Source organism: Arachis duranensis, chromosome 2 (genome assembly GCF_000817695.3).
Source record: "Arachis duranensis cultivar V14167 chromosome 2, aradu.V14167.gnm2.J7QH, whole genome shotgun sequence".
NCBI classification, from domain to species: Eukaryota; Viridiplantae; Streptophyta; class Magnoliopsida; order Fabales; family Fabaceae; genus Arachis; species Arachis duranensis.
In genome coordinates, this window is record NC_029773.3 from 2,275,450 (window position 1) to 2,301,903 (window position 26,454).

Sequence of the window (26,454 nt, forward strand, 5' to 3'; positions counted from 1 at the left end):
AAATAAACTTTAAACAAACAGTATTTTTTTAGTTGATTGATCGAATTTTCGAGTCAGATCGAAAAATATATTAACTAAAAATGCTACTTTTTTTTAAAAAAATAAACGGACCGCTTATTTAACCCGTTATTTTTTTTAAGTTAATCAGGCTCATTTTATTTAGCCCAAAATTTAAATAGGCTTAATTTTAAAGACAAAAATTACCTGTTTAAATGAGTAAAGGGACTCGCTAGATGAATTTAACCATTTTAACGGTTCTAAACACAAGTAAGCTCTCTTCTCAGACCATATATCAAAATCAAAGTCTGTTTTCTCATGTAATAATGCAAATATTTTATTAATAACACAAAACATTAGGGAGAGATGGTTAATTATGAACTGAGAATTGAGAGAGCAAATGGATCCAAGCACACGTGGAAAGATGTAAATGCCAATTAGGATAAACCACTTGTTTATTTCTTAGCACTACCTATGATCTCTGGACAACAATTCCATGCTTTATGATGGCTATGTGCTTTTATGAGAAATTCCTCTCCGTTCATTTGTACTACTTTGTTCATTATTTGATATGTCCTATAATAGTTATATATAAATAAATAAAGACAAAGATTGTGACATGATAAAGGTGACAGAGAAAACACTATGAACCATCCATTGTTTTAAATATATAGATATCCTAGTAAATATATATTTAGAGTAACAATGTAAAATTATTTTTTCACTCTAAGAATAAGAATCAAATCTACTAAGGAGTCTCAAACACATGAACAAAATGAAATCAATGAAACAAGAATGCAAAACTTCACCAAAAAACTAGTCACTGTTTATGAACTTTCTGACAGTTCTATTACAGAGCTTTGATCACAATCACACCTCCAAATTCAAGAACTATGAGTGAAGAATTTCCGATTTCCAATCTTGTTAATCCAAATCTGATTAGGTTCATACACTAATGGGAATGTAGAGAGACACTCCAAAAGGTTTTGGCTTGTGACAAATAAAATGACCAAAACCTGCGTGATAAACATACAAGGATATGAACAATTTAAAAATATTGAGAAATAGCACTTATTCAACATAATTGAAAGGTACAAATTCAGCTTGAGAAAAAAAATGACATCAAAATAACAATACAGCAATGGAAGTTGAGGCTGACATAATGTCAAATAACACAAATATTTTACAAAAGTAGTTACATGCTCACCAACTTGTCATTAGTAACAAAGCTAGGATTTGTATATGTTGCTAGGACTCACTCTTTCTCTCAGAAATGAATGCACAAATACACAAATTAAAAAATTTCAGGACCAAGTATTTGTCATCATAAAAAACAAACACACATTTATTATTCTGCATCCTTTCTGTGTTTTTTTTTTTTTTTCAATTTTCTATTCCTTTTTGTGAGAATGCATAGTAATGCAGTTACATGAAAATCTCATCAACACAATGTAGGTCATTCTTTTTATTTCAAGATATTTCAAGATCAGCAAAAATAGTAATGCAATTACATGCAAAATTTGATGCCAACTGAGACTGGCTAGGTGTAGGAGTTAATATTACAAGTTACAAAGATTTTTTTTTTTTCAATTAAGGCATTCCAACGCAGAATACATTGATTTTAGAGGGCAATAACCCTATCATATTTGTAGCTATCATCTTTGACAATATTTCTTCATGAATAATTTGACTCTCGCATGTAAGATTAGTATATTTATTCTGATCTTTTGCAGCCTAATATATGTACCAACTGCACATATCAGGATAAAAAGACCATTTAAATTCATGGTATACCTTTTATTTTTAAGGAAGAGAAAGAAATTCACCATTAAGAGATAACGTGTACAAAGAAATTATACAAAGGCATTAGATGAGTGTAGAATAAGGATAGACACAGTACAAATATGTTATCAAAATTCAGATAGCATGTTGCACACATACATATCTCTGTATACAAACAAGACAAGGAAGAAATACTGTTAAAAGAATTCTGATGTAGTTATTGCAAAATTTCTTGTTGGCATAACAGTTCAACAAGTTAATGCTGTCCAAAGAAACTGGGAACTTTTCTCTTATTTCTTTTCAAAGAAAAAGGAAATTTATCTGTCATGATACTACTCCTCCCAAAAGCTTAAGCAGATAGGAGGAAACAACATAAATGGTTATATCTCTAACATTATCAAAGCATGAGAAACATGAAGATTAGATAATTACCTAGTGAGAAATCCCATTTCAGAAAAATTGTTTGCGATGGACTTGAATGTTGGGAATGTGTGAAATTTTGGACCAAATTAGTTGATGCTTGTTGTTGCAGTGTTCTCCAAGCAAAGGACAGCCTTTAATTTGAAGTAGTGACAGAGAGGGAGGCAGCTTTTCTCCTGCCATATTCTCCAGCTTCGGACACGACATAATTGACAATTGTTGGAGGGAGGTGAGGCGGAGAAGCTCAATGCACTCCAATGTCTCCAGATTTGGAAAGTAATAGAGACACAGAGTGGTGAGGGAAGGAAGAGGAGGCAGCAAACCAACCTCTGGGAATGACCTTGTGCTTTTATTATACCAATCACAATCATAGATGGAAAGATGAGTGAGGGCATCAGAATTGCCCATTGTTGATAGAACCTTCCATTGTTTCCCGATAGTAAGCTCTTTCAAGTTAGGTGGCAAACCACCCTCTGGCAATCTACACATTTTCTGGCAATCTCTTATGTTGAGAGACTGTAAATTTGGAAGAAGAGAATTCATGTGACATGGCAATGCCTCCAACTTTGAGCAGCCAGTGACATTGAAATGAGTCAAGTTGGGTGCATCTAGTCCTTCTCTTGGAAATGACACAAATTTGGAGCATTGATGGATGGTGAGACGTTGAAGAGCAGCGTGCGGTCGCTCTGACATTGAAACTGATTCCAGATTCCAACACCATGATATCTCAAGATTCTTAAGGTTGGGAAAGGCATCCAATGAGAAGGAGGTCAGTGAATCACAGCTGTTTTCAATTTTTAGTTCTACCAAATCATACTTCTGCTCTTGCTGGGGGAATTCCAGTTTGCTGCTATTCAAGATTTTCAGCTTTTGCAAAGATTTGGTTATACAATTGCCTGGAAAGGACACAGCAGACAAACACCCTGAGATTTGTATTTCTTGGAGGGAAGTTAGATGGTGGACGATGGTTGCCTTAAATGCATACTCCAGTATGTATTTACATCCCCTAATTGATAAAGTCTCCCCATTATCTAACATCTTTTGAGACCTTTTTTTATTATCTTCCAGTATATCTAGTTTGCGAACATTTGAAACATCTGATAAAGAAGAAAACATTCTCAAGAATACATGGTTAAGCATATGTCCCTTTAACATTGGACAATATCTTATTTCAAGCTTCCTGAGTTGAGGAAAAGTTTCTGACTCAGATAAGTGCCACACCTCCCAACATGGCAAGTTATCAAACTCCAAACTCTCCAGCAAGGGAAACGGTGCAATAGGCGAAGAATGATGATCGCCTTCATTCTTGTAAAACTCGTCGCCAATACTCCTCAGCTGATCGAAACCTCGAATCCTCAGGGACTTAAGAGATGGCAGCTGTCCAAGTGAAGGCAGCATGCAGCAATTCTTGCAAGACTCTAGAGATACACTTGTCATATTGTTGTAGGAACAGAATCCCAACCAATCTGGAAATATTGTACCCTTGTATCCCTTGATTTTCAACTTTTTCAAGCCATTGTGTGGTTGCAAGCTGTTGAGTATATCTCTTTCAGTTTGTGTGTCTGAAACCATATCATCACCTGAAGACCATTCCAACAATAAGCACTCAATGTGCTTCTTATCCAATATCTTCGCCCTCCTTGCTTCTTTCACATCAACAACATTCTCCAATTTCTTAATCTCAAATGAACCATGAAGATTTGAAAGCCCTTCTAACTCTTGGATTCTATTGTCTTCATGTTTGCCCACCATAAAGAAGCTTAGAAAGTGCAAGTGTTTCAATTTGTTCATGCCTCCTGGCATTCCTTCCAAAGAAGTTCCCCAAATATCAAGATGTCGCAAATTCACAAGCTTATGCATGCCATTAGGTAGCATAGTCAAACAAGAACACCCATGCAACTTCAGTGTTTGTAGATTGTACAAATCACACAATGATTCTGGTAGTGTCCTAATGCTTGTTCTAGAGAGATCCAAGTAACGCAAGTAGGTTAATTCACCTATTGAATCAGGTAATGCTTCGAATCTTTCAAACCTGAGAAATGACAAAACTCTCAATCTTTTGAGCTTTGATATTAGGATACACGATGTTTCAACATCTGCCTTGCATGAGTGAGGAAATAAATTGATGAGCAATAATGTTCTCAAAGATTCAACTTTACTTATGGAATCAAAATGTTTTGAGGACAAATGACTCAATTTTTTATAGGATAAATGACGAGTTCGGTCAGACATATTGTCCACATCACCAAGCTCTTCAAAACTACAATAGAAGTCTCCAGAAAGGAACAATGCTAAATCATGTAAAAGGTCATGCATAACAAAACACTCAGATAAATACTCATGTGGTTTAAAAAATAATCTGGAAGCTAATTCTTCAAAACATTTGCAGCCAACTTCTTCTAAACTCTCTCCTCTCTTTGGTGCCCTTAAAAGATCTTCAGCCATCCACAGCAAGATTAGTTTATCTTTATCAAAAAGATAATCTTTCGGATACAATGCACAGTAAATAAAACAACGCTTTAAATGTGCAGGAAGATGGAAGTAACTAATTAACAATGCTGGAATAATTTTACTGTTTTTCACAGAAAAATCCCAAATATCGCTCATTAGTAAAGCTTCCCATTCATTAATGTCGTCCTTCATTCGCAACATACGTCCAAGTGTTTCTGCAGCTAATGGTAGCCCCTTACACTTGTTGACAATCTTTCTACCAATTTCTTCTAGTCTTGGACTCCCATTTGATTCTGGAAAGCAAGCATTGTTTGCGAACACTGACCAGCAACAATCTTCAGACAACTCATTCAGAATGTAGGGGGGACAAGTTTGGACAATGGAAGCAACTTCTTTGACACGAGTTGTTATAAGAATTGTACTTCCCTTGGCTCCATATTGAAATGGGGTTTTAAATTTCTTCCAGACATCACCATCATCACTCCAAACATCATCCAACACAATAAAAAACTTCGTTTGTGACAACTTTTCCTTCAATATGAGTTGAAGTGAATTGAAATCATCAACATTACGAGCAGTTTGGCCTATAACATTCTTTGTAACCTCAACAATATTGAAGTCTTCAGAGATACAAACCCATTCTTTGACTTGAAATCCTTTCATCAAGTCTTCATTATTAAACACCCACTGTGCTAAAGTTGTTTTGCCAACCCCACCTATGCCCACAATGGGAATCACAGACAACTGATATTCTCTATTATCATCTAATATCTTGATGATTTCCTTTTGGTCCTTTTCCCTGCCAAGGATATTACCTTCCACCAGAGATGTGGATGGAATTCTCCATGACAAGAAGTTCTTCTTGGTACTCTTCTCAAGACCAAGGAAATCTTTTTGTTTTTCAAGATACTCTATTCTTCTAACCACCCCTTCCATCTTATCTACCATCTCCCTATCCCGGTTGATGAAGAAGTTAATGGGGTTGAGGAAAGAACTTACCTCCGTTTCCTTTTGAGTGGCGGCTTTGGTGAGGACAGCATCCAGCAAGTCATCAGCCACATAAACAGCATCCCTCAGACTGTTGAGCCAATCCCTCACATGTTCATTGCCCAGTTGCTTGTACTCAGCATCATCAACCAGAACTTCAGCAGCATGCAGAGAGATCTTCAGCCTTTCAACCAAGTCAGGGCCAAGCTTCTTGCCCAAGACCAAGTTGACCACATCAGTTGTAAGGAACCTGTCAAATAGAACGTTAATGAAGCCAGAAAGGAAAGCTCCACCAACAAGTGCACCAGCCATGATATGATCACAAAAGAAACAGCAAAGTGTAAAAGGTTCTCCAGAAAGGTAAGAAAACAATGGTTGCAGGGTAGTGAACTCCACGGGGTTTCCTGAATAAAAGTGTATAAGGAGCGAGATGTCAAAGATTCCTTAGCAGCAAGAACATGAGCATCACGTGGAGTTGCTAGTTGGCTTTGCTCTAAGTATTCATTTTTTTTTTTAAACTCTTCTTTGGAAGATGAAACAGATTATTCATTAATTAAGTATATAAAAGTAGGGACACCAATACACCATATCGCTGCATATTAGGAAGATATCAATGACAATAATGATAGTGTGATCTGTGATGAGGTTAATTAAAATGCGTTGACAATAGTGTTTAGACATTGGCTTCACATCACATGGTAGGTAGCTAGCTGTCTTCAAGCTTATTTTTAAAAAGAACACCTTTTTTTTTTTCGTAATGTTTTGTATGTTTAATTTGTTTGCAATTGATATTTTGTGTGTCTGATTCTGAGATGTCCCAGCAACATGGTATAAGTAAGGTTTTCTACAATCTTTTATTGGGGACTGATGGTTGCACATTTAAATAGAAATATAATTGAAACAATTTTTTTTCTGTGTCCACGGTCTCCTCCAGCCCAACAGGCCAAGAACTAATTCGCCGCAAATTTGAGTTCCATTTAAGGGTCTGCCGCTGGCTAATGAGTTGTTGCATGCACAAGGCATAACTGAAACAATTTAACTGTTGAAAAGATTAAAGAAAGGGATAAAATGTCTATTTAAATGTATAAATATATCATTTTCCTTTTTTCATTTAAGAAATGATACTTGAATTTTATTTTCTTTAGTAGCAAAATTTGAACACCAATATCTTGGTCTGGCCATAGGTTCTGCTAAGTCTTTTGCACTAAGCATACTCTCAATCAAATATGTCTCTTGGTCCCAAAGCCACAAAAGAGACCCAAAAATGAAGCAGCAGGAAGTGTAGTGTATCTTGCAGCATTATTTGATTCCTAATTATTATTTTCTTGTGACTTGAATGCTTCCTCTGAGTGCCTAACAAATCTCTTTAGGCTGCTAGCTTTTAACTTGCATTTATGAATTTCTACATAAGTTGGGTTGGTAATGTTAGTAAAAAGAAGCAAAACTTTCTCAAAATAAAGTATGGAAATTATCTATTTACATATATAAGTATATCATTTTCCTTTTTCATTTAAGAAATTCAACTTGAATTTATTTTTTTAGTGTTAAGATTTTTTAGATACTAATAACTCAATCATCAATCTTGTGCTATAAGTCAATTTGTTAAGGTCAAAATTTAGAGGAAGTAGTTACGTACTCTATTCAAAGCTTCCTGAGAAATGGTTCTGCAAAGACTTATTAAAAAAGCTCTTTTGGATGCCCTCAAATGTGTTTGTTGGGCTCATTTGAGAGCATTGTAGTGTATCTTGCGACATTATTTGAATCTTAATTATTGTTTTCCTGTAACTTAAATGCTTCCTCCTCTGAATGCTTAAACCATTCTCTTTAGGCTGCTAGCTTTTAACTTGCATCTGTGAATTTCTTTTTAGAAGAGAGGATTAGATTCATCATGGATTCTTTATATTTGTTCAGATAAGTAATTATTTTGAACATGAAAGATTATTCAAAATAATATGTTAGTCACAAATAAGAAGTTCTAAACAATGTCACATATGAATGCTAGATAATCTAAGTATGCAAATGAGAGAGCTAGGGAACACAGCAACAACCTATTTCAATGTATGTTACAAACAAGTAATCACAGAAACACAAACATCTCACACAACACAACCGAAGAACAACCAAGCAAGACTCATTCTCAAGACTAACAAGCAATCAAATTTCCTCAAGCCTATATATGTTTTTTTTAGTATATGAGAGCTCACGCAAGTCACAAAATCATACACAGAATTCGCCTAGAATGAAAAATTTTTGCCATCTTTCTCTGATTTGCTTGCTGCTCCACTCTTCCCTTTTTGTATCCAATTTATCTATGTACTGAAAGGCTGAAACATTGACACACATATTAATACTTTCTCAAAAATAATGTTTGTCATCAGCAACATATATAATAACTGATAAATTAACTGCAATAATAATTTTCAGTACATACATTTGATTTGGCAGCAACCTCATCACACTTGTACTTATCATCTCGATGGCCGAATAGAACAACGTTTTATCCATTTATGCGGTGCCCATATGTACAAGCTGCATATTTTAGAATAAAAACCATAAATTGAATCCTAGTATGTCTATTCAGGTTTAAAAAAATTAAAATGCTAAAAGAAATAGGAACAGAGAAAAAAGCTCACCACAAAGAGAAGTTGATAGAAATGTTTTTCAATGCTGTCTGCATAACATTATCCTCTGTCTACTATTTCAGCTACTAGAGTGTCCTTTTCAACTATTTCAGGTACCATTATATAAGATTCTAAACACATGTATCATGAAATCTCAGCCATCTTGGCACTTATTACCTCGGTACATGCTACCTGTAGAAAATAGTAAAAACAGTAACATTGAATCATCCATTTGTTTATTACATTTAAAGAAATTCTCAAATGTTGGATCCACAAGATATATTGAAAAATGTAATTTGTTAAGTATCACAGATAGCAATGACTTCTTCTAGAGTAAGAAAGGATTTTTCTTTAGCTACAACTACAAACTGAGACCTTCCCTGATAATGAAAGAAAATAATGTAAAATTTCTTGTTGGCATATCAGTTCAACTGACTAGTTAATGTTGTCTAAAGAAAGAGAGGACTTTTAAATTTATCTTATTTTTTTAAGGAAAAGGAAATTTATGAATTTATGAAATACCATGAGAAACATAAAAAATAGAGAATTACCTGGTCAGAAAATTTGTTCACCATCAACTTGAATGTTGGGGATGTGGAAAATTTTGGACCAGTATTGTTCATCCTTCTTCTTACAGTGTTCTCCAAGCAAAGGACACTCTATAATTTGAAGTAGTAAGAGAGAGGAAGGCAACTTTTGTCCTGCCATATTCTCTAGCTTCACACACCATTGAATGTGTAATTGTTGGAGGGATGTGAGGTGAAGAAGCTGGTCACACTCCAATGTTTCCAAATCAAGAAAGCCCCAGAGGCGCAGAGTGGTAAGCGAGGGAAGCTGAGGCAGTGAACCAACCTTTGGATATGATGTCACACCAAAATAGCCCTCAATTGTAAGCTCAATAAGGCCATTGAAGTGACACATTGATGATAGACCCTTCAATTGTTCCTCACAACCTCCCACACTAAGCTCTTTCAAGTTTGGAGGGAAACCACCCTTTGGCAACTTACAAATTTCTGAGCAACGTTGTATCTCCAATGACTGTAAATTTGGTAGAAGAGTGTTCATGTTAGCAGGCAATGACTCCAACTTGTAGCAATATGTGACCCTGAGATGAGTCAAGTTGGGTGCAGCTAGTCCTTCGACCAGAAATGACACAAATTTGCAACAGTCATCAATGAAGAGATGTTTAAGAGCTGCATGTGGTGGTTGTGACAATGAAAGTGATTTTAGATTCTCACACTTTTCTATTTTGAGATTATTGAGATTTGGAAAGTCATCCAATGAGAATGAAGACAGTGAATCACAACTGTCTTTTATATATAGCTCCATGAAATTGTATTTCTGCTGAGGGAATTCTAGTTTGCTGCAATTCAGGATTGTTAGCTTTTGCAAAGATTTTGGTAAACAATCGCCTCGAAAGGATACAGCATAAGAACACCCTGAGATTTGTATTTCTTGAAGATAAGTTAGAAGGTTGATGCTCATTGCCTTAAATGCAGACCCCATCACAGATTCACATCCCTTAATTGACAAACTATCCCCCTTAAGTAAAATCTCTTGAGACCTTCCTTTATGATCTTTCTGTATACTTAGCTTGCGAATTTTGGAAACATCTGAAGACAAAGAAGAAATGAATCTCAAGAATACCTGATTAAGTATATCTCCCTTTAGCATTGGACAATCTGTTATTTGAAGCTTCTTTAGATGAGGAAAAGATTCTGAATCAGATAAGTGCCACACTTCCCAACATGGCATATCCCAAAATTCCAATGTCTCGAGTGAGGGAAACGGTGCAATTGGCGAACAATGACAATCGCCTTCATTTTTGTAAAACTCCATGCCAATACTCTTGAGCTGATTAAAGCCTTGAATGAGAAGAGACTTAAGAGATGGTAGTTGTCCAAGTGAAGGCAGCATGCAACAATTGTTACAAGAATATAGAGATACACTAGTCATATTTTGGTAAGAACAATGTCCCACCCAATTTGGAAATATTGTACCTTTGTAGCCCTTGATTCTCAACTCTTTCAAGCCATGGTGAGGTTGCAAGCTGTCGAGTATATCTCTTTCGGTTTGTGTGTTTGAAACCATATCATCACCTGAACACCATTCCAACAATAAGTTGTCAATGTGCTTCTTATCCAACATCCTTGCACTCCTTGCTTGTTTGGCATCAACAACATTCTCCAATTTCTTAATCTCGAATGATCCATGAAGATTTAAAAGCCCTCCTAACTCTTGGATTCCATTGTCTTCATGCTTGCCCACCATAAAGTAGCTTAAAAAGTGCAAGTGTTTCAATTTGCTCATTTCTTCTGGCATTTCTTTCAAACAAGTTCTTCTAATACTGAGATGTCTCAAATTCACAAGCTTATGCATGCCATTGGGTAACATGGTCAAACTAGAACACTCATTCAGTTTCAATGTTTGTAGATTGTACAAGTCACATAATGATTCTGGTAGTGTTCTAATACTTGTCTCAGAAAGATCTAAGTAACGCAAGTAGGTTAATTCACCTATTGATTCAGGCAATACATTAAGTCCTTCAAATGAGAGAAATGACAAAACTCTCAAATATTTGAGCTTCAATATCAAGGTACATGTTATACTATCAATGTTGTCCGAATGAGAAAAAAAATTGTTAGGCAAAAGTGTCCTCAAAGATTCAACTTTATTGATGGAATCAAAATGCTCTGAGATCAGATGACTCAAACTATCATAAGACAAATGGCGAGTGTAGGTAGTTACACTTTCTACTTTTCCATGTTCTTCAAATCTACAATAGAAGTCTCCAGCAAGGAACAATGCTAAATCATGTAAAAGGTTATGCATCACAAAACACTTATCAAAGTACTCACATTGTTTGAAAAATAATCTGGAAGCTAATTCTTCAAAACACTCGCAACCAACCTCTTCTAAACTCTCTCCTCTCTTTGGCGGCCTTAAAAGATCTTCAGCCATCCAGAGCAAGATTAGTTCATCTTTATGAAAATGGTGATCTTTTGGATACAATGAGCAATAAACAAAGCAACGCTTTAAATGTGCAGGAAGCTGGAAATAACTGATTAACAATGCTGGAATAATTTTGCTATTCTTGATGGAAAATTCCCAAATATCACTTTTTAATGCAGCTTCCCATTCCTTAACATCATGTTTAGTTCGCAACATGCGCCCAAGTGTTTCTGCAGCCAATGGCAATCCATTACACTTGTTGACAATCTTTCTACCAATTTCTTCTAATGTTGAACTCCCATTTGATTCTGGAAAACAAGCATTGTTTGCGAACACCGACCAACAACATTCTTCAGTCAACTCACTAAGAATGTAAGGAGGACAAGTTTGGAGTACAGAAGCAACCTCTTTGACACGAGTTGTTACAAGAATTATACTTCCCTTGGCCCCATATTGAAAAGGGGTTTTGAATTTCTTCCAAACATCACCATCATCACTCCAAACATCATCCAAAACAATAAAGAACTTCTTTTCTGACAATTTCTCCTTCAACTTAAGTTGAAGTGAATTGAAATCCTCAATATTCCGAGCAGTTTGACCTATAATATTCTTTGTAGCCTCAACAATATTAAAGTCCTCAGATATGCAAACCCATTCTTTGACTTGAAACCCCTCCATCAAGTTTTCATTATTGTACAACCATTGAGCTAAAGTTGTTTTGCCAACCCCACCTATGCCCACAATGAGAATCACAGACAACTGATGTTCTCTATTATCATTTAACATCTTGATTATTTCCTGTTGGTCCTTTTCCCTGCCATATATATTACCTTCTACAAGAGATGTGGATGGAATTCTCCATGACAAGAAGTTCTTCTTGGTAGTCTTTTCAAGACCAAGGAAATCTTTTTGTTTTTCAAGAAATTCTATTCTTCTAACCACCCTTTCCATCTTATCTATCATCTCCTTATCTCTGTTGAGGAGGCTAATAGGCCAGAAAGAATCTACCTCCTTTCGAGTGGCGGCTTTGGTAAAGACAGCGTCAAGCAAATCATCGGCCCAATAAACAGAATCCCTGAGACTGTGGAGCCAGTCCCTCACAGGTTGGTTGTCAAGTTGCTTGTCCTCAGCATCACCAACCAGAACTTCAGCAGCATGCAGAGAAATCTTCAGCCTTTCAACCAAGTCAGAGCCAAGCTTCTTGCCCAAGACCAAGTTGACTGCATCCGTTGTAAGAAACTTGTCAAAGACAACATTAATGAAGCTAGAGAGGAAAGCTCCACCAACAAGTGCACCAGCCATGATAGTGAATGGATTTCAGGAAAGGTAAGAGAGCAATGGCTAGAGAATAGTGAACTAGTTTTACTTAATCAAGAGTATAAGGACGAGGTGTCAATGATTCCTTAGCAAAAAGACATAGTAATCTCCGATGCAACCTAGGAAATTCATGGCAGTATAGTCTTTGTGATAAATGGAAACTATATAAAACTAGGAACATGCTGGCTCCACATTTTTGTATGTATATGATTGTAGTATGTTATGAGGTTATTAACAACAATAATGGTAGTTATCTTCGAGGTTACCTTCTTCTAATTTGTATGCTGCTAATGCGGTATGCTTAGTTTAATAATTTGTTCGGAACTTTTAATTCTGAGTCAAAATACTATTCCATCATTGAAAGCACCTTCATGAATTCATTCTTTTTGAGTCAAAATTTAGACATGAATATCTCAACTATCAATCTTGCATATAACAAGTCTGCAAGATCTTGTCCTTTCAGTTATGGGTAAACATAAATTCTCAAATTGGAGATAAATTTTGGATTTTGGTCCTGGTGGTGATGTCTGATGAGGAATTAAAAACAAACCACGATTGAATATGTTCATTAAAATTGATCAACACTAGCAGGGTATGCGTGTAGCAGAGTTTCTAAAGATGAAACAACTTCTTATATCCTCAATCAGGTATTAGAATTTTTGCACACTCCAACTAGAAGGTTGGAATGAGAGGACAATTTTTGTATGGCAGCACAGGAAGTATGGTGTATACTAAACTAAATTTGGGTCATGAATTTACCAGTTATATTAGCTAACATACCGCGTAACAATTTGCGTATATGAATTCACAATTCATCTGAGTACCTTATTCAACATTATTGGCTTCCTTTTTAGATTCAAAAACAGAAAGGCACAAATTCAGCTTGAGAAAAATTTGACATCAATATAACAATACTGCAATGGAAGATGAGGTTAACATAATGTCATATGACACAAATATTTTACAAAAATAATTACATGCTCACCAACTTGCCATTGGCATAGAGGCCACCAACGCACATTTTAATGGTTGCAGAAAGTAACTAGTAAGAGAACGATAATATGCCAATGAATCCAGATTAAGCTTGCAAAGAACATCTTATTATATCAGCCAAACTATACATAGTAAGCACATGGCAGCATACAATTTCATATTAGAAAGAGTTGGTATAGGATCTACAATGCATTTAATATGATATTTTATAACTAATTGCACGTTTTAATACTTTGAGCTTTTTGTTCGGCATGAACCATAGAACACAGCAAGTCAACGAAAATATGATCACAAAATTGTAAAGTTTAAATGAGCAATTTATTAAAAGTATACCATTCTCTTAATGAAATCTTTATTTTTGTGTCATAATTCCAAGGGATTATCAAAGCTGTTGTACCTACCTTTGAATAGAAGTTAATTAATTAATAACTGTTTCATGCAGGTAAGATGTAGATTATCAACATCAACATATAAGTAACACTACTTCAGCTAAGTTCAATAACGATGTTAATCATCATGATGCCTTTGAATTGTAAATTTAAAAAAAAAAAGAATACCTACAATTCAAGTTTGATACAACCCTTGCATTATATATTGAAACTCATTTGTTTAGCATGTTGGTTCAAAGTTCAAACATGACTGCTATTGATATAAGTCATATAACCAAACAACCAGCTACGGTTCCTATCTTTGAAGCAAAGCATTGAATAATGTGTAGATATGATACACATCAGTCATTAATTTAAACTAGTGTACATAGCAATTAACATGAAAGCCGAAATCACAAAACACTACTGCTTCCCAACACATTAATCCACTTTACACATCTCCATATACATATACATGTACAATGAAATCTGGAACAACTGTGAACTTTTTACCTGCAAAAGATGGCACAAACAGAAACAAGATTGTTAAATTATTTTGAAGCTTCACTTTCCATTTTAGGAAGATGGCACAAACAGAAACAAGATTGTTAAATTATTTTGAAGCTTCACTTTCCATTTTAGGAAAGACAATAAGCTTTATTTTCTTTTAGCCTATCACTCAAAGTTGCAAACTGCATCATATTGTGTTATATTGCAAAAAATTTAAAAGAAGATTAAAGAATAGAAGAAAAGAAAACAACGAAAACCATATTAAATGTCTCTAGCATTTGGTGAAAGTTTTAATTTTACCTCGAATATTTTTAAAAGATTTCAATTGATCTCTCTACTAAAATTATGAATGAACCACAATAAATAGAATCGTAACAAAAAGTACAATTTATAGATTCCAAAAACAGTTAAAGAATCAAAATTTAAGTTACTACATGGAAGTACCAATTAGTTCAGCATAAAGCCATAAACATCAAATAGTAGCAAAGGCAGAAAAACAATTTTACCATTAAGGGCATATATCTAGTTTTTCTAAAATCAAGTTTTCATAACGTTTTTCTTTTTCCCAACAGAAGAGGAAAAGTAAATTCTAGAATGGAATGAAGTAGAGTAAATTTACCAACCTGAAGCTAAAGTATTTGTATAAGATTATATATGATGAATCTCTGCCATTTGGGCACTTTTACTTCATTACAATGTACCTGCAGAAGATGGATGAAAACAGTAGATTTCATTTATCGATGTATGTAAAGAAATTCTCAAATGTTGGATGCACAATATATATATTCCATGTCTTTGAATTTATAAGAATGACCTTTTCTGAGAATAACAGAAGATATTTCTTTCAAGTACAACTACAAAGTGAGAGGTTTCCCAATGAATGGGAAAAAAAAAAAGGAATGCAAATTTATATCAGTCCAACTAGTTGATAATGTGTAAAGAAAGAGAGGTATTTTCTTTTGAGGAAAAGGAAATTGATGCATGTATAATTGAATTGTGGTGGCATGAGAACCGTGAAGTTAGATAATTACCTGCTCAGAAATCTCTATTCAGGAAATTTTGTTGCGATTGACTTGAATGGTTGGGATGTGGGAAATTTTGGGCCAGATTAATTGATGCTTGTTCTTGCAGTGTTCTTCCAGCAAAGGACAGTATTCCATTTTGAATAGCAACAGAGAGGAAGGTAGCATTGCTCCTTCCATATTCTCCAGCTTCCTGCAGAATGAAATGTGCAATTGTTGAAGGGAGGTGAGGCGGAGAAGCTCGTTGCACTCCAATGTCTCCAGATTATGGAAGTGCCATATCTCAAGAGTGGTAAGGGAGGGAAGGTGAGGCAGCGAACCCACCTCTGGATATGACTTTATGTTGTCGCAGTAATGACCTTCAATCCTGAGATGAGTGAGTGCGTGCAAGTTGGGCATCCATGATGGATCCCTCATTTGTTGCTCACAAATTCCCACTTCAAGTGATTTCAAGTTAGGAGGTAAACCACCCTCTGCCAACCTGCAAATGTTTCGGCAACCTCGTATGTCGAGAAACTCTAAACTTGGGAGTAGACTATTCATGTCACGTGGTAATGCCTCCAACTTGGAGCACCATGCGACTTGAAGATGAATCAAGTTGGGTGCAGCCAGTCCTTCTCCTGCAAATGACACTAATTTGTGGCAGTCATAGATGGAGAGACGTTGAAGAGCAGCGTGTGGTGCCTCTGACATTGACACCGATTCCAGATTCCTACACCGTTTTATCTGGAGATTCTTGAGATTGGGAAAGACATCCAACGACAAGGAGGTCAGTGAATCACAGCTCTCTTCAATTAGTAGCTCTACCAAATCATACTTCTGCAGCTGTAGCTGGGGGAATTCTAGTTTTCTACACCTCCGGATGATTATTTCATGGAGGCAACTTATATGGTTGATGCTAATCATTGCCTTAAATGCAGACTCCACCATAGATTCACTACCGCTAAATAATAAAGTATCCCCAGAAAGTAGCATCTGTTGAAACCTTTCTTTGTCATCTTGTAGTATTTCCAGTTTGCGAACTTTTGAAACATCCATTGAGGAAGAAACAATTCTCATTAATACATGATGAAGCATATCTCCCTTTAACATTGGACAATCTGTTATTTGAAGACTCTTAAGCTGACGAAAAGTTTCTGAGTCAGGTAAATTCCACACCTCCCAGCATGGCATATCCTGAAGTTGCAATGTCTCCAGTGAGGGAAAAGGAGCAATATGCAAAGAAGGATTGTCTTCATTCTTGTAAAACTCAATTCCAATGCTGCTGAGCTGACCGAAATCTCGAATGTACAGGGACTTAAGAGATGGTAGCTGTCCAAGTGAAGGCAGCATGCAACAGTTCATGCAACACACCAACGATACATGTGTCATATTGTTGTAAGAACAGTGCCCCAACCAATCTGGAAATATTGTACCCCTGTATCTCCTTATTGTCAACTCTTTCAAGCCATTGTGCGGTTCCAAGCTGTGGAGTATCTCTCTCTCAGTTTGTGTATTCGAAACCATATCACCACCTGAAGACCACTCCAAGTATAATTTGCTGATGAGATTCTTGTTTATCATTCTTGCATTCTCTGCTTCTTTCACATCCACAATATTCTCCAACTTCTTAAGCTGGAATGATCCATGAAGATTTGAGAGCCCTCCCAATTCATGGATTCCATTATCTTCATGCTTGCCCACGATAAAGAAATCTAAGACACGCAAGTGTTTCAATTTGCTTATTCCCCCAGGCATTTCTTCCAAAGAAGTTTTCCTAAGATCCAGATGCCGTAAATTCACAAGATTATGCATGCCACTGGGCAACATGGTCAGCTTAGTACATCCATACAATATTAATGTTTGTAGATTATACAAGTTGCACAACAATTCTGGCAACATGTTGATGTCAGTCCAAGAGAGATTCAAATAGCGTAGATGAATCAATTCACCTATTGAATCAGGTAATACGTCAAGTTTATGAAAGGATAAAACTCTCAAGTATTTAAACTTTGATGCTATGCTTTCCAGGTTAAACAAATCATCGATATACAACGATGTCCTCAAAGATTCCAATTTCGCAATGGAGTTAGAGACTTTTGAGATTCGAGGACCTAAGCTTCCACGTGAGATATGTGATAAATGACGAGTGAGAACCTTCTTCTCTTCTTGTTCACCAAGTTCTTCTATTCTACAATAAAAGTCGCCAGCAAGGAATATTGCCAAGTCATGCAAGAGATCATGCATCACAAATCTCTTAAAATTATACTTACTTGGTTTAAAAAATAATCTGGAAGCTAATTCTTCAAAATATTTGCAACCAACTTCTTCAAAACTCTCTCCTCTATTTGGTAGCCTTAAAAGATCTTGGGCCATCCACAGCAAAATTAGTTCATCTTTATCCAAAAGATAATCTTTCGGATACAGTGCACAATAAACAAAACAACGCTTCAAATGTGCAGGAAGGTGGAAGTAACTAATTAACAGTGCTGGAATAATCTTACTGTCAATTGTAGAAAATCCCCAAATATCACTCCTTAAGATTTTTTCCCATTCCTCAGCATCATGCCTTCTGCACAAGCAACCAAGTGTTTCTGCTGCTAATGGCAAACCGTCACACTTCCTGGCAATCTTTTTTCCTATTCCTTCTAGTGTTGGGCTCCCATTTGACTCTGGAAAAGAAGCATTGGCTGCAAACACTGACCAACAATAGTCTTCTGATAATGGAATGAGATAGTGAGGGTGATAATTTGTTTGGACAACTGAACCAACATCTTCCTTGCGAGTAGTCAGAAGAATAGTACTTCCCTTAACCCCATATTGAAAAGGGGCTAGAAAATCCTTCCATTGATGATGATCATTACTCCAAACATCATCCAAAACAATAAAGAACTTCTTTTCGGACAATCCTTTCTTCAAAGCATCTTGAATTGAATTGAAGCTATCAAGATCCTGAGTATTTGTAGAGATCTCCTTTACTATATTCCTTGTAGTCTCAACAATATTGAAGTTTTCCGAAACACAAACCCATGCTTTCCGATCAAATCCCTCCATCAACTCTGCATTATTGTACATCCATTGAGCCAAAGTAGTTTTACCAACACCACCGATGCCAACAATAGAGATCACAGACAAGTGATGCTCATTGTTGTCATTCAGCATCTGGACTAAGGCCTTCTGGTCATCCTCCCTGCCATACACATTCCCTTTTACAATAGAAGTGGATGTAGTTTTCCAGGAGAAGCTAGCAGTGGAAATCTTTTCAAGCCCAAGCTTTCCTTTGCGTTTCTCAAGATCTTCTATCCTTGTAACCACCCTTTCTATCTCTTTCACCATCTGCCTCTCTTCAGAATTCAAGAAGCTAGGCAAGAAATTGCATACCCCCTTTTGAGTTGCAGCTTTGGTGCAGACGCGGTCCAGCAAGTCATCAGCAGTGTAAAGAGCATCTCGGAGACAGTTGAGCCACTCCTTCACATCATGGTTATCCAGTTGCTTGAGCTCTGCATCATCAACAAGAGCTCCAGCATCCATCAGAGCATTCCTCAGCCTCTCAACCAAGTCAGAGCTAAGCTTCTTGCCTGCAACCAAGTTGATTGCATCAACCGAAATGAGCCTATCCAAGACAACGTTAATGAAGCCAGACAGAAAAGCTCCACCAACAAGAACTCCAGCCATGATCTCAAACAAGATCAAAGTAGTCAAATTTTCAAAACAAAAGGGTAAGAGAACAATGTTTGCAGGATACTGAACTCGGTGATCTACTGGATCAAGTATATCCCAATATGTATGACCATGATGTCATATGGTATAAGAACATGGGAATCAAGTGGTAACTAACTTTAAATAATTCATGACAGCAGAGTTGCTAGCTGGCTTTGATGTAAGTCTTCATTTTTTAATTCTTCTTTGAAGAATGAAAACAGCTTATTCAAATTGCACGTGGTGTATTAAAGTTTGACCTTTAATTAACCAAATAAAAGTAGGGACACCATATTGCTGCATATTTGATATTACGAGATTATTAATAACAGTAGTGTTCACACATTGTCTTCAAGGTTCTTCAAAGTATAACTTGTTCATTTTTTAAAGTATTATGCTGAATTTGTTTAGAAGTGATAACTTTTGTGTTTTGAATTCCTAGAGATGCAACAAAAGTGCTACTTAGGAAGGTTTCAACTGTCGCCCCCAACAAGGTATTACTACAGTTTTCTACAATCTGTTACACGGTAAAGATATTTGCACGTTTAAATATGTATACAATTAAAACGATCACTAAAATTATCTAGGTGAAAACTCAGTACCATCAATTTAAAGTGAAATTGATAATTGAGAACAGTTAGATAAAAATTTAATCAAATCAACTATCAACTTCACTGCACCTGATCGAAGGAACAGAGGCAGAGCCTCACTCTCTCACTTGAACTAAAAGGCAGAACGGCAGCCGCAGCTAGAGCTTTCACCGCCACCCCATGGTCGCCGCCTCGTCGCCGAGCCTCTCGTCGGCTCCTTTCCGTCGTCTCACCGGCTCTTGAGCGTCCCTCGCTCGCCTGTCGCCTCCGTTCGTGTCGCGTCTTCACTGCCTCTGCCAGTCCGTGCTCCTAGTGTCCTCCTTCTCCGCAGTGGATCGCCTTCACTGCTGTGCTTCGCGGTGAGCTCGCTTCTCTGTCTCATTCTCGGCGTGCCGTCAGCCGTGAGCCCGCGTGGCTTCTCTTCTCTGTTGAGGTGAGCTTTTTATTATGGAAACATGTTCTTCACTGATTGGATCCGGATGATACTGACATGTGCTAGAGAGTATTGATCAACCGTATATTTAACTTCTGCAAGGTGGTAAATAATTATATACTAAGTTTATTTTGTAGACGTTTAACTCGATTTTAGACCGGATGAAACCTAAATATTTTAAGGTCATAAGTCATAACTATATCAAGTTCAAATTAAGTAAAAACTGAGTCTTTAATAATAATTTATAAAAAATTTTACTTATAAAAAAATTTATTTATGATACACTTATTTATAAAGAATAAATTTGTTATCAAAAAGTTGATATCTATATTATAAGCTTATAATTAATATAACATAATATTGAAATTAATTTAAAATATATATACTTTTTAGTTTTCTTAGAGTGTATATGGATCGAGTAAAGCCGGACTCGCTTTGATTCGGATTCGACTCGAAATAATGAACGAGTCTATTTTTAAGATTTTTACCCAACTCTAAACTCGGTGAAATCACGGAAATGGACCCTCTCAATTGTTAAAAAATTGAGAATGTAAAGTGTGATCTCTAACCTTTTATTATTCTCTCTCATATTTATTTTTTGTCCCACTTATAAAATTAATAATGAGAAATCACACTTTACTCTCTCAATTGTTAAAAAAAATTAAAAAAATCTATCCGTAAAATCCTACCAAATTAACTCCTAAAATATTCGAGATCAGACCAGATCTTCGAATCAAGACGGGCCATGTACACCCTAATAAATATGAATCGGTTGGTTTTGCATCATCGCATTTGCATTTAATCAAACATATTAAAGACTTGGTAATTACACTTGGTTGATCTGAACATGAAGACAAGGATAAGTTACTTATAATCCTTATGCATTTCCTGATTAATGATTAATCACATTCACAAGCCTTCATACTTCGGTTCTAATATGTCTACTGAGAGTCTGAGATGAAAGATACGGTGGGAAAATTTGTTTTTCAAAGTTGGTAGGGGTCTAAAACGAAAATATTACAAAAAGAGGGGTACTTTCGAATAAAATAGAAATTACAGGGGTATATTTTGTAATTACTTTTGGAGGGGATTTTGGTCTACTGAGTCCGAAGACATATATGTAATCTGCTGCTTCTCTTCTTCTCCGCCAGTGCTCTTCAACCCTTCGCTCCGCCGAATCCACCGGAAAATCTTCGAAGCTCCAGCAAGTCAAAAACTTCGCATTCAACACGTCTATCCTTGATTTTGATTCTCAGCTTCCCCTCTCTATTCACCCTAAGAATCAGGAGTTTTGCTCTTCATTCCAAGGTGTTTATAGCTTTGCTGCGAGAAACTAGAAAAAGATTCAATTTTTCATATAAATTTAAGCACTTTTCTTTATTTGAGATGCTGATATACTTCTTGTTGGTTTTCTTGTTTTGGATTTTGTGATTTAGACTGGTTTTTAGGGTGATTCAGTGTCATTTACGTAGCTCTGGGAATTAGGCATACTTCTGGAGTTTCCTTGATGGTAGCTATTTAAATGTCATTGAGGTTTCGATGATTAGTTTATCTCAATCCGTTGTTTACTGCAATGTTTGAAAATTTGATTTTTTTTTTTTTAATGAAGTTCTCAGCTTGCTAATATTTTGGTTTAGGGTTCATTTGTGCTGTAGTTACTAGCTATTTGATTGAATTGAAAATATCAATGTACTTCAAAATTTTGAATTCCTTTTTGGGTTAGTGAAACTAAGATATTGTTTTGTTTACCTAATCATTTCTTTAATTTTTCATTTCAATTCTTATAGTTGCCACTATTCATCTTGTGTTTGTATCTGTTACTTGATGTTCAATCATAAATAGTAGCAAGAGTTTATGAAATCTGATGTATGTATCATTCTTGGGTTTTAGGAAGGAATCAATGGAGACACAATCAGATGGTAATGAGGATACCATAGCTGCCGTTAAAGACATAAGGCAGCAGCTCGAAGCTCGAATAGAGACCCAACACAAGGCTCACCTGGAGATGCTTTCTTCTATACAGACCATAATCCCCAATCTTGTGTCCTCTCTTGACCTTTCTCTCAAAGTTGTTTCTTCTTTCAATCATCGGCCGTTTGCTCCTACCCCTGCTTTGCCTCCACCTGACCCAAAATTGAATCCCAAGAAAACTCTTGAAACAACTCGTTTTAATACTGAAAGCACTGATGGCTCTAATGAGGGTTACCTGACAAATACCAAGAATCAAAAGCAGAAAACATCTGTGGATTCAAAGACAGTTAACCAGGTTGAATCTGAGAGTGTAAATCCGTTGGCAGTGGTCCGATCAATGGTTGCTGTTTGTTTGCTAGGGCGAGTACCATTCACACCAATTGATTCTTCCACTGTGTTGAGAAAATTGGAGAATGATCAGACGGTTACGCCTGCAGAGAAGGCAGCACTTCAGGAGCTTGGGGGAGATTCGGGATCTACGCTTGCAGTGGAGATAGCTTTGAGGTCAATGGCAGAAGATAATGGTGGTGTTGAGCTGGAGGAGTTCGTGGTAAGTGGCAAGGCAAGAATTATGGTTTTAAATATAGACCGAACTCGGCTTCTTAGAGAGTTGCCGGAAACTGCACAGTATCAGCAACTCGAATCAAGTTCCGGAGATGGAAATGCAAATCAAAATCAAGGGCAAATCACTCCAGGTGGCACTAATGCTAATGGCAGTTTGCTTGGGATGGGAAGGCCAGGTCTTAGGCCAATGTCTGATATGTGGATGCCCCATGGGGACCCTCACATGTCTGGTTTACAACCAATGTTTCCGGGAGGACCCAGGGGAGCACCAAGAGTAATGGGCATGATGGGGGCACATAGAGGCCTGAGTATCCCACCAATGCATAGACTCCCATTGGGGCCAAATGCACCAGGTAATAGTCCTAATTCAATGCCACAGAAACCAAGAACCATAGAGGATGATATGAAGGATCTTGAGGCTTTGTTGAATAAGAAATCATTTAGGGAGATGCAAAAATCTAAAACTGGTGAGGAGCTTTTGGACCTAATTCACCGACCAACTGCAAAGGAGACTGCTGTTGCTGCTAAGGTTCGACCTCATTTCCTACTTCAAAAGGCTTAATGCTGAAGTTTCTATTGTGCTTTTTGCCATCTTTTACTGCACGCCAGCATTATGTATAGGTTAATATTTCTAAGATTGGTTTGCAATATATTTTTCAGTTCAAAACAAAAGGTGGTTCTCAAGTGAGGCAATACTGTGACTTGCTGACAAAAGAGGATTGTCGTCGTCAATCTGGTTCCTTTATAGCATGTGAAAAGGTTAGTGATTTCGTTTCTGTTTTCCCACCTGTATGATTTCATTTTTTATTTGTTCTCTATTGCTTTAGGCTGGTGTCACTTGTGGATGTGATTTCCAATAATCAATCTGCTTTTGTTGATAACAATTACTGATCCTTTTCTTCACAGGTTCATTTTAGACGGATAATTGCTCCTCATACAGACATCAATTTAGGGGACTGTTCTTTTCTTGATACTTGCCGGCACATGAAGGCATGTTTCTTTCTGTGATTATATCTTATTGTGAATTGTCCTATTTTGCTTATGTATCACATAATCTGATCTCTATCGTTCTTCTTTCCTTTGATAGACATGCAAGTATGTTCATTATGAGTATGACCCTACACCTGACGTGTCTCCAACAATGATGGGTGCACCTCCGCCTCCAAAGCCACTAAAACCTCAGCGAGCTGAATATTGTTCTGAGGTGGAACTTGGTGAGCCACAATGGATCAACTGTGATATACGTAACTTTAGGATGGACATATTAGGTCAATTTGGAGTAATCATGGCAGATCCACCATGGGATATTCACATGGAACTGCCTTATGGAACAATGGCTGATGATGAGATGCGCAGTCTTAATGTCCCTGCACTGCAAACCGATGGACTTATTTTTCTGTGGGTCACCGGACGTGCGATGGAGCTTGGACGTGAATGGTATGTGCACTTGTTACTGGTCACATACTTTTTTTTTCCCTGATAACAAGTGAAGTTGGCTTGCTTATATTGCATAATGCTTTCTGCAGCTTAGAACTTTGGGGATATAAACGTGTTGAGGAGATAATTTGGGTGAAAACAAATCAACTTCAGAGAATAATCAGAACTGGCCGCACAGGCCATTGGCTCAATCATAGTAAGGAACATTGTCTTGTTGGGATAAAGGGGAACCCTGAAGTGAACCGAAATATTGATACCGATGTTATTGTTGCTGAAGTCAGGGAAACAAGCCGCAAGCCAGATGAGGTTTCTATAGCATTCAACTACTTCCTGATAGATAATTATTATGTCATTGAATTTTGCATTAATCTCATTTTCCTTTTGAAGATGAGATAAAGAATTATAGTAATTTTTTCCTGCAGATGTATCCGATGCTGGAGAGGATAAGTCCAAGAACAAGAAAGCTGGAGTTATTTGCTCGCATGCACAATACTCATGCAGGGTTGGTTTTCTTGACTGAAATATATTTATTTGACTGAGATTGAACCCATTGGCTAGTCTTGATTTGAAATGATCATTTGATCCAATGTTACTACAGTTCCATGATATTGTTGTATAGATTAAGTACTTTGTTATCTATAATCTGGTTTTGATTTGTCAGACCAAAGAGTCTAACCTTGTCATAGTTGTGGATTTAGGTTCAAAACTTCATCTTTATGGAGAAGATTTTTTTTCTGTTTGTGGTAGTTCTTTACTTTCTTGTAATTGATCATGTCTCCATTGTTCCCTTAGGTGGATGTCACTTGGTAATCAGTTAAGTGGTGTGAGGTTGGTTGATGAGGGACTGCGGGCAAGGTTTAAGGCCGCGTATCCTGATGTGGAGGTGCAGCCGCCATCACCTCCCAGACCTTCGGCTATGGAAGTTGACTCGACTCATACACAGAGTCCATTTACAGAACCAAAGTCCACTGCAGCTCCAGACACTTCCTATGCCTCAGAAGAGAAGGCAATGGCAATAGATGTCGACGTTGCCTGATAAATTTCCACTGAGTCACTCATGATTAGTAGAGCTTTTTTCTTGATAAATCTGAATGGAACACATCAAAACAGCATTTTGACCTTTTGTAGTTGTAAGTGTTGACTTGTGTTCTTCTCACATTGCTTTTCTCTTTTGAAAAAAAAAAAGGTTAAAGAGTGGCAAGGTTTTTCTTGAGAAGAAACGGCTAATTTGGTTAAATATCTGTAGTGTACTTATGTAAATTAGAAAAGCGAGTGGTTAGTGATGAGGAAATGTTGTAGAAGTCTCATTTTAGCTGTGTACTTGAATGTTCATGTTCATTAGTCATTACATTATGTTTAGGCATCATATCAGTCTGCCAATAACTTGAAAGAAAATTCTTTCCTTTTGAGGAATTCTTATGTTTACTTCAATCTTTAATTATGCTAGATATACACAAAAAAATGAATCATCAAAGTAGTCATTCACATAAAATATATTGAAGATACGTGTCAAATAACATATAATCAATGGCTAAGATATCCATTTTGGGTTTTCAACCAAAAGGTAAAGCATCAACTTCATCTTTAGCCCAGAAAAAATGGTAGCCCCGCAAGCTCTACCCTTGCTTAACCTAAAATAGAAAAAGAATAAAAAACAAAACTACCTTCACTCCCAAAGCCAGCAAAAAATTTGTCCCTTTCCACCAATCATTTTTCTTAGGGATGAGTACGGGTTGGGTTGGTTCGAATTTATGGTGAAATTAGAACTAAACTTAGAACTGAACTAATTGAATTGTAATTGGTTCGATTTGGTTCGAATTATGTTTTTTTATATATGTATTCGAATTAAACCAAACTGATTAAAAACGGATTGATTCGGTTCGGATAATTGGATACCCGATGAAACAGAAATTCATAAAAAAAACGAAATTTTATCTTAAAAATTCTGTAAGTACAATAAATATGTAAAATCAATAGAAATAATTCAAACATGTTAAACATCAAATATATTAAAAACTAAACACATTAAAATCCAAACATGTTAAACACCAAACACATTAAAAGGTAAATACAAAAGTGCAATAGAGAGAAACTCAAAATCGTTAAAAGGCATATATATATTTTAAATTTTTATTTAATTAATATATGGTCGGGTTTACGAGTTGGTTCGGATTCTGCACTCTCAAAATCGTTACCCGGACTAATCATTAGAAAGAGCCATTAGTTTGGTTCGGATTCGGATCCAATTATCCGTTGGTTCCAAAACCAATTTAATTGATTCGATTCGGATTCAGACGGGTGCTACTCGTGTTCACCCATAATATTTGGTTACGTATTACTAATTTAATAACTAAAATGTAG

The 26,454-nt window shown here is 36.4% G+C and overlaps 4 protein-coding genes across 10 annotated transcripts; 1 reads left to right on the top strand and 3 right to left on the bottom strand.

The window, feature by feature from the left end:
• Positions 1–859: 859 nt before the first annotated feature.
• Positions 860–6,047, bottom strand: LOC110277522 (putative disease resistance protein At3g14460). Its single transcript, XM_021134713.2, has 2 exons — positions 2,212–6,047; positions 860–1,013 (listed from the first exon to the last, which is right to left on the bottom strand). Exon 1 carries the CDS (start codon positions 5,947–5,949, stop codon positions 2,230–2,232), a length of 3,720 nt encoding a protein of 1,239 aa, XP_020990372.1. The 5' UTR covers positions 5,950–6,047; the 3' UTR covers positions 860–1,013; positions 2,212–2,229.
• A 2,766-nt stretch (positions 6,048–8,813) lies between these two features.
• On the bottom strand, positions 8,814–12,512 carry LOC107472735 (putative disease resistance protein At3g14460). Its single transcript, XM_052257221.1, has 2 exons — positions 11,627–12,512; positions 8,814–11,560 (listed from the first exon to the last, which is right to left on the bottom strand). The coding sequence occupies exons 1-2, from the start codon at positions 12,510–12,512 to the stop codon at positions 8,814–8,816; spliced, it is 3,633 nt and encodes a 1,210-aa protein (XP_052113181.1).
• Positions 12,513–14,106: 1,594 nt separating this feature from the next.
• Positions 14,107–20,185, bottom strand: LOC110272353 (putative disease resistance protein At3g14460). Of its 7 annotated transcripts, none has more exons than XR_008005855.1 (4): positions 15,745–20,185; positions 15,430–15,613; positions 15,022–15,099; positions 14,107–14,401 (listed from the first exon to the last, which is right to left on the bottom strand). XR_008005855.1 is itself a non-coding variant. In XM_052257125.1 (3 exons), the coding sequence occupies exons 1-2, from the start codon at positions 19,072–19,074 to the stop codon at positions 15,434–15,436; spliced, it is 3,510 nt and encodes a 1,169-aa protein (XP_052113085.1). In that variant the 5' UTR covers positions 19,075–20,185; the 3' UTR covers positions 15,020–15,099; positions 15,430–15,433. The 7 variants fall into 7 exon arrangements, 2 of the variants coding, with proteins under 2 accessions (XP_052113085.1, XP_052113084.1); XR_008005858.1 differs by having other exon boundaries at positions 14,109–14,401; positions 15,430–18,977; positions 19,809–20,185; XR_008005856.1 differs by having other exon boundaries at positions 14,109–14,401; positions 15,430–18,977; positions 19,779–20,185.
• A 1,046-nt stretch (positions 20,186–21,231) lies between these two features.
• On the top strand, positions 21,232–25,459 carry LOC107472736 (N6-adenosine-methyltransferase MT-A70-like). Its single transcript, XM_016092262.3, has 8 exons — positions 21,232–21,429; positions 22,012–23,185; positions 23,317–23,415; positions 23,563–23,646; positions 23,744–24,093; positions 24,183–24,399; positions 24,516–24,595; positions 24,886–25,459. The coding sequence occupies exons 2-8, from the start codon at positions 22,022–22,024 to the stop codon at positions 25,127–25,129; spliced, it is 2,238 nt and encodes a 745-aa protein (XP_015947748.1). The 5' UTR covers positions 21,232–21,429; positions 22,012–22,021; the 3' UTR covers positions 25,130–25,459.
• The last annotated feature ends 995 nt before the right edge of the window (positions 25,460–26,454 follow it).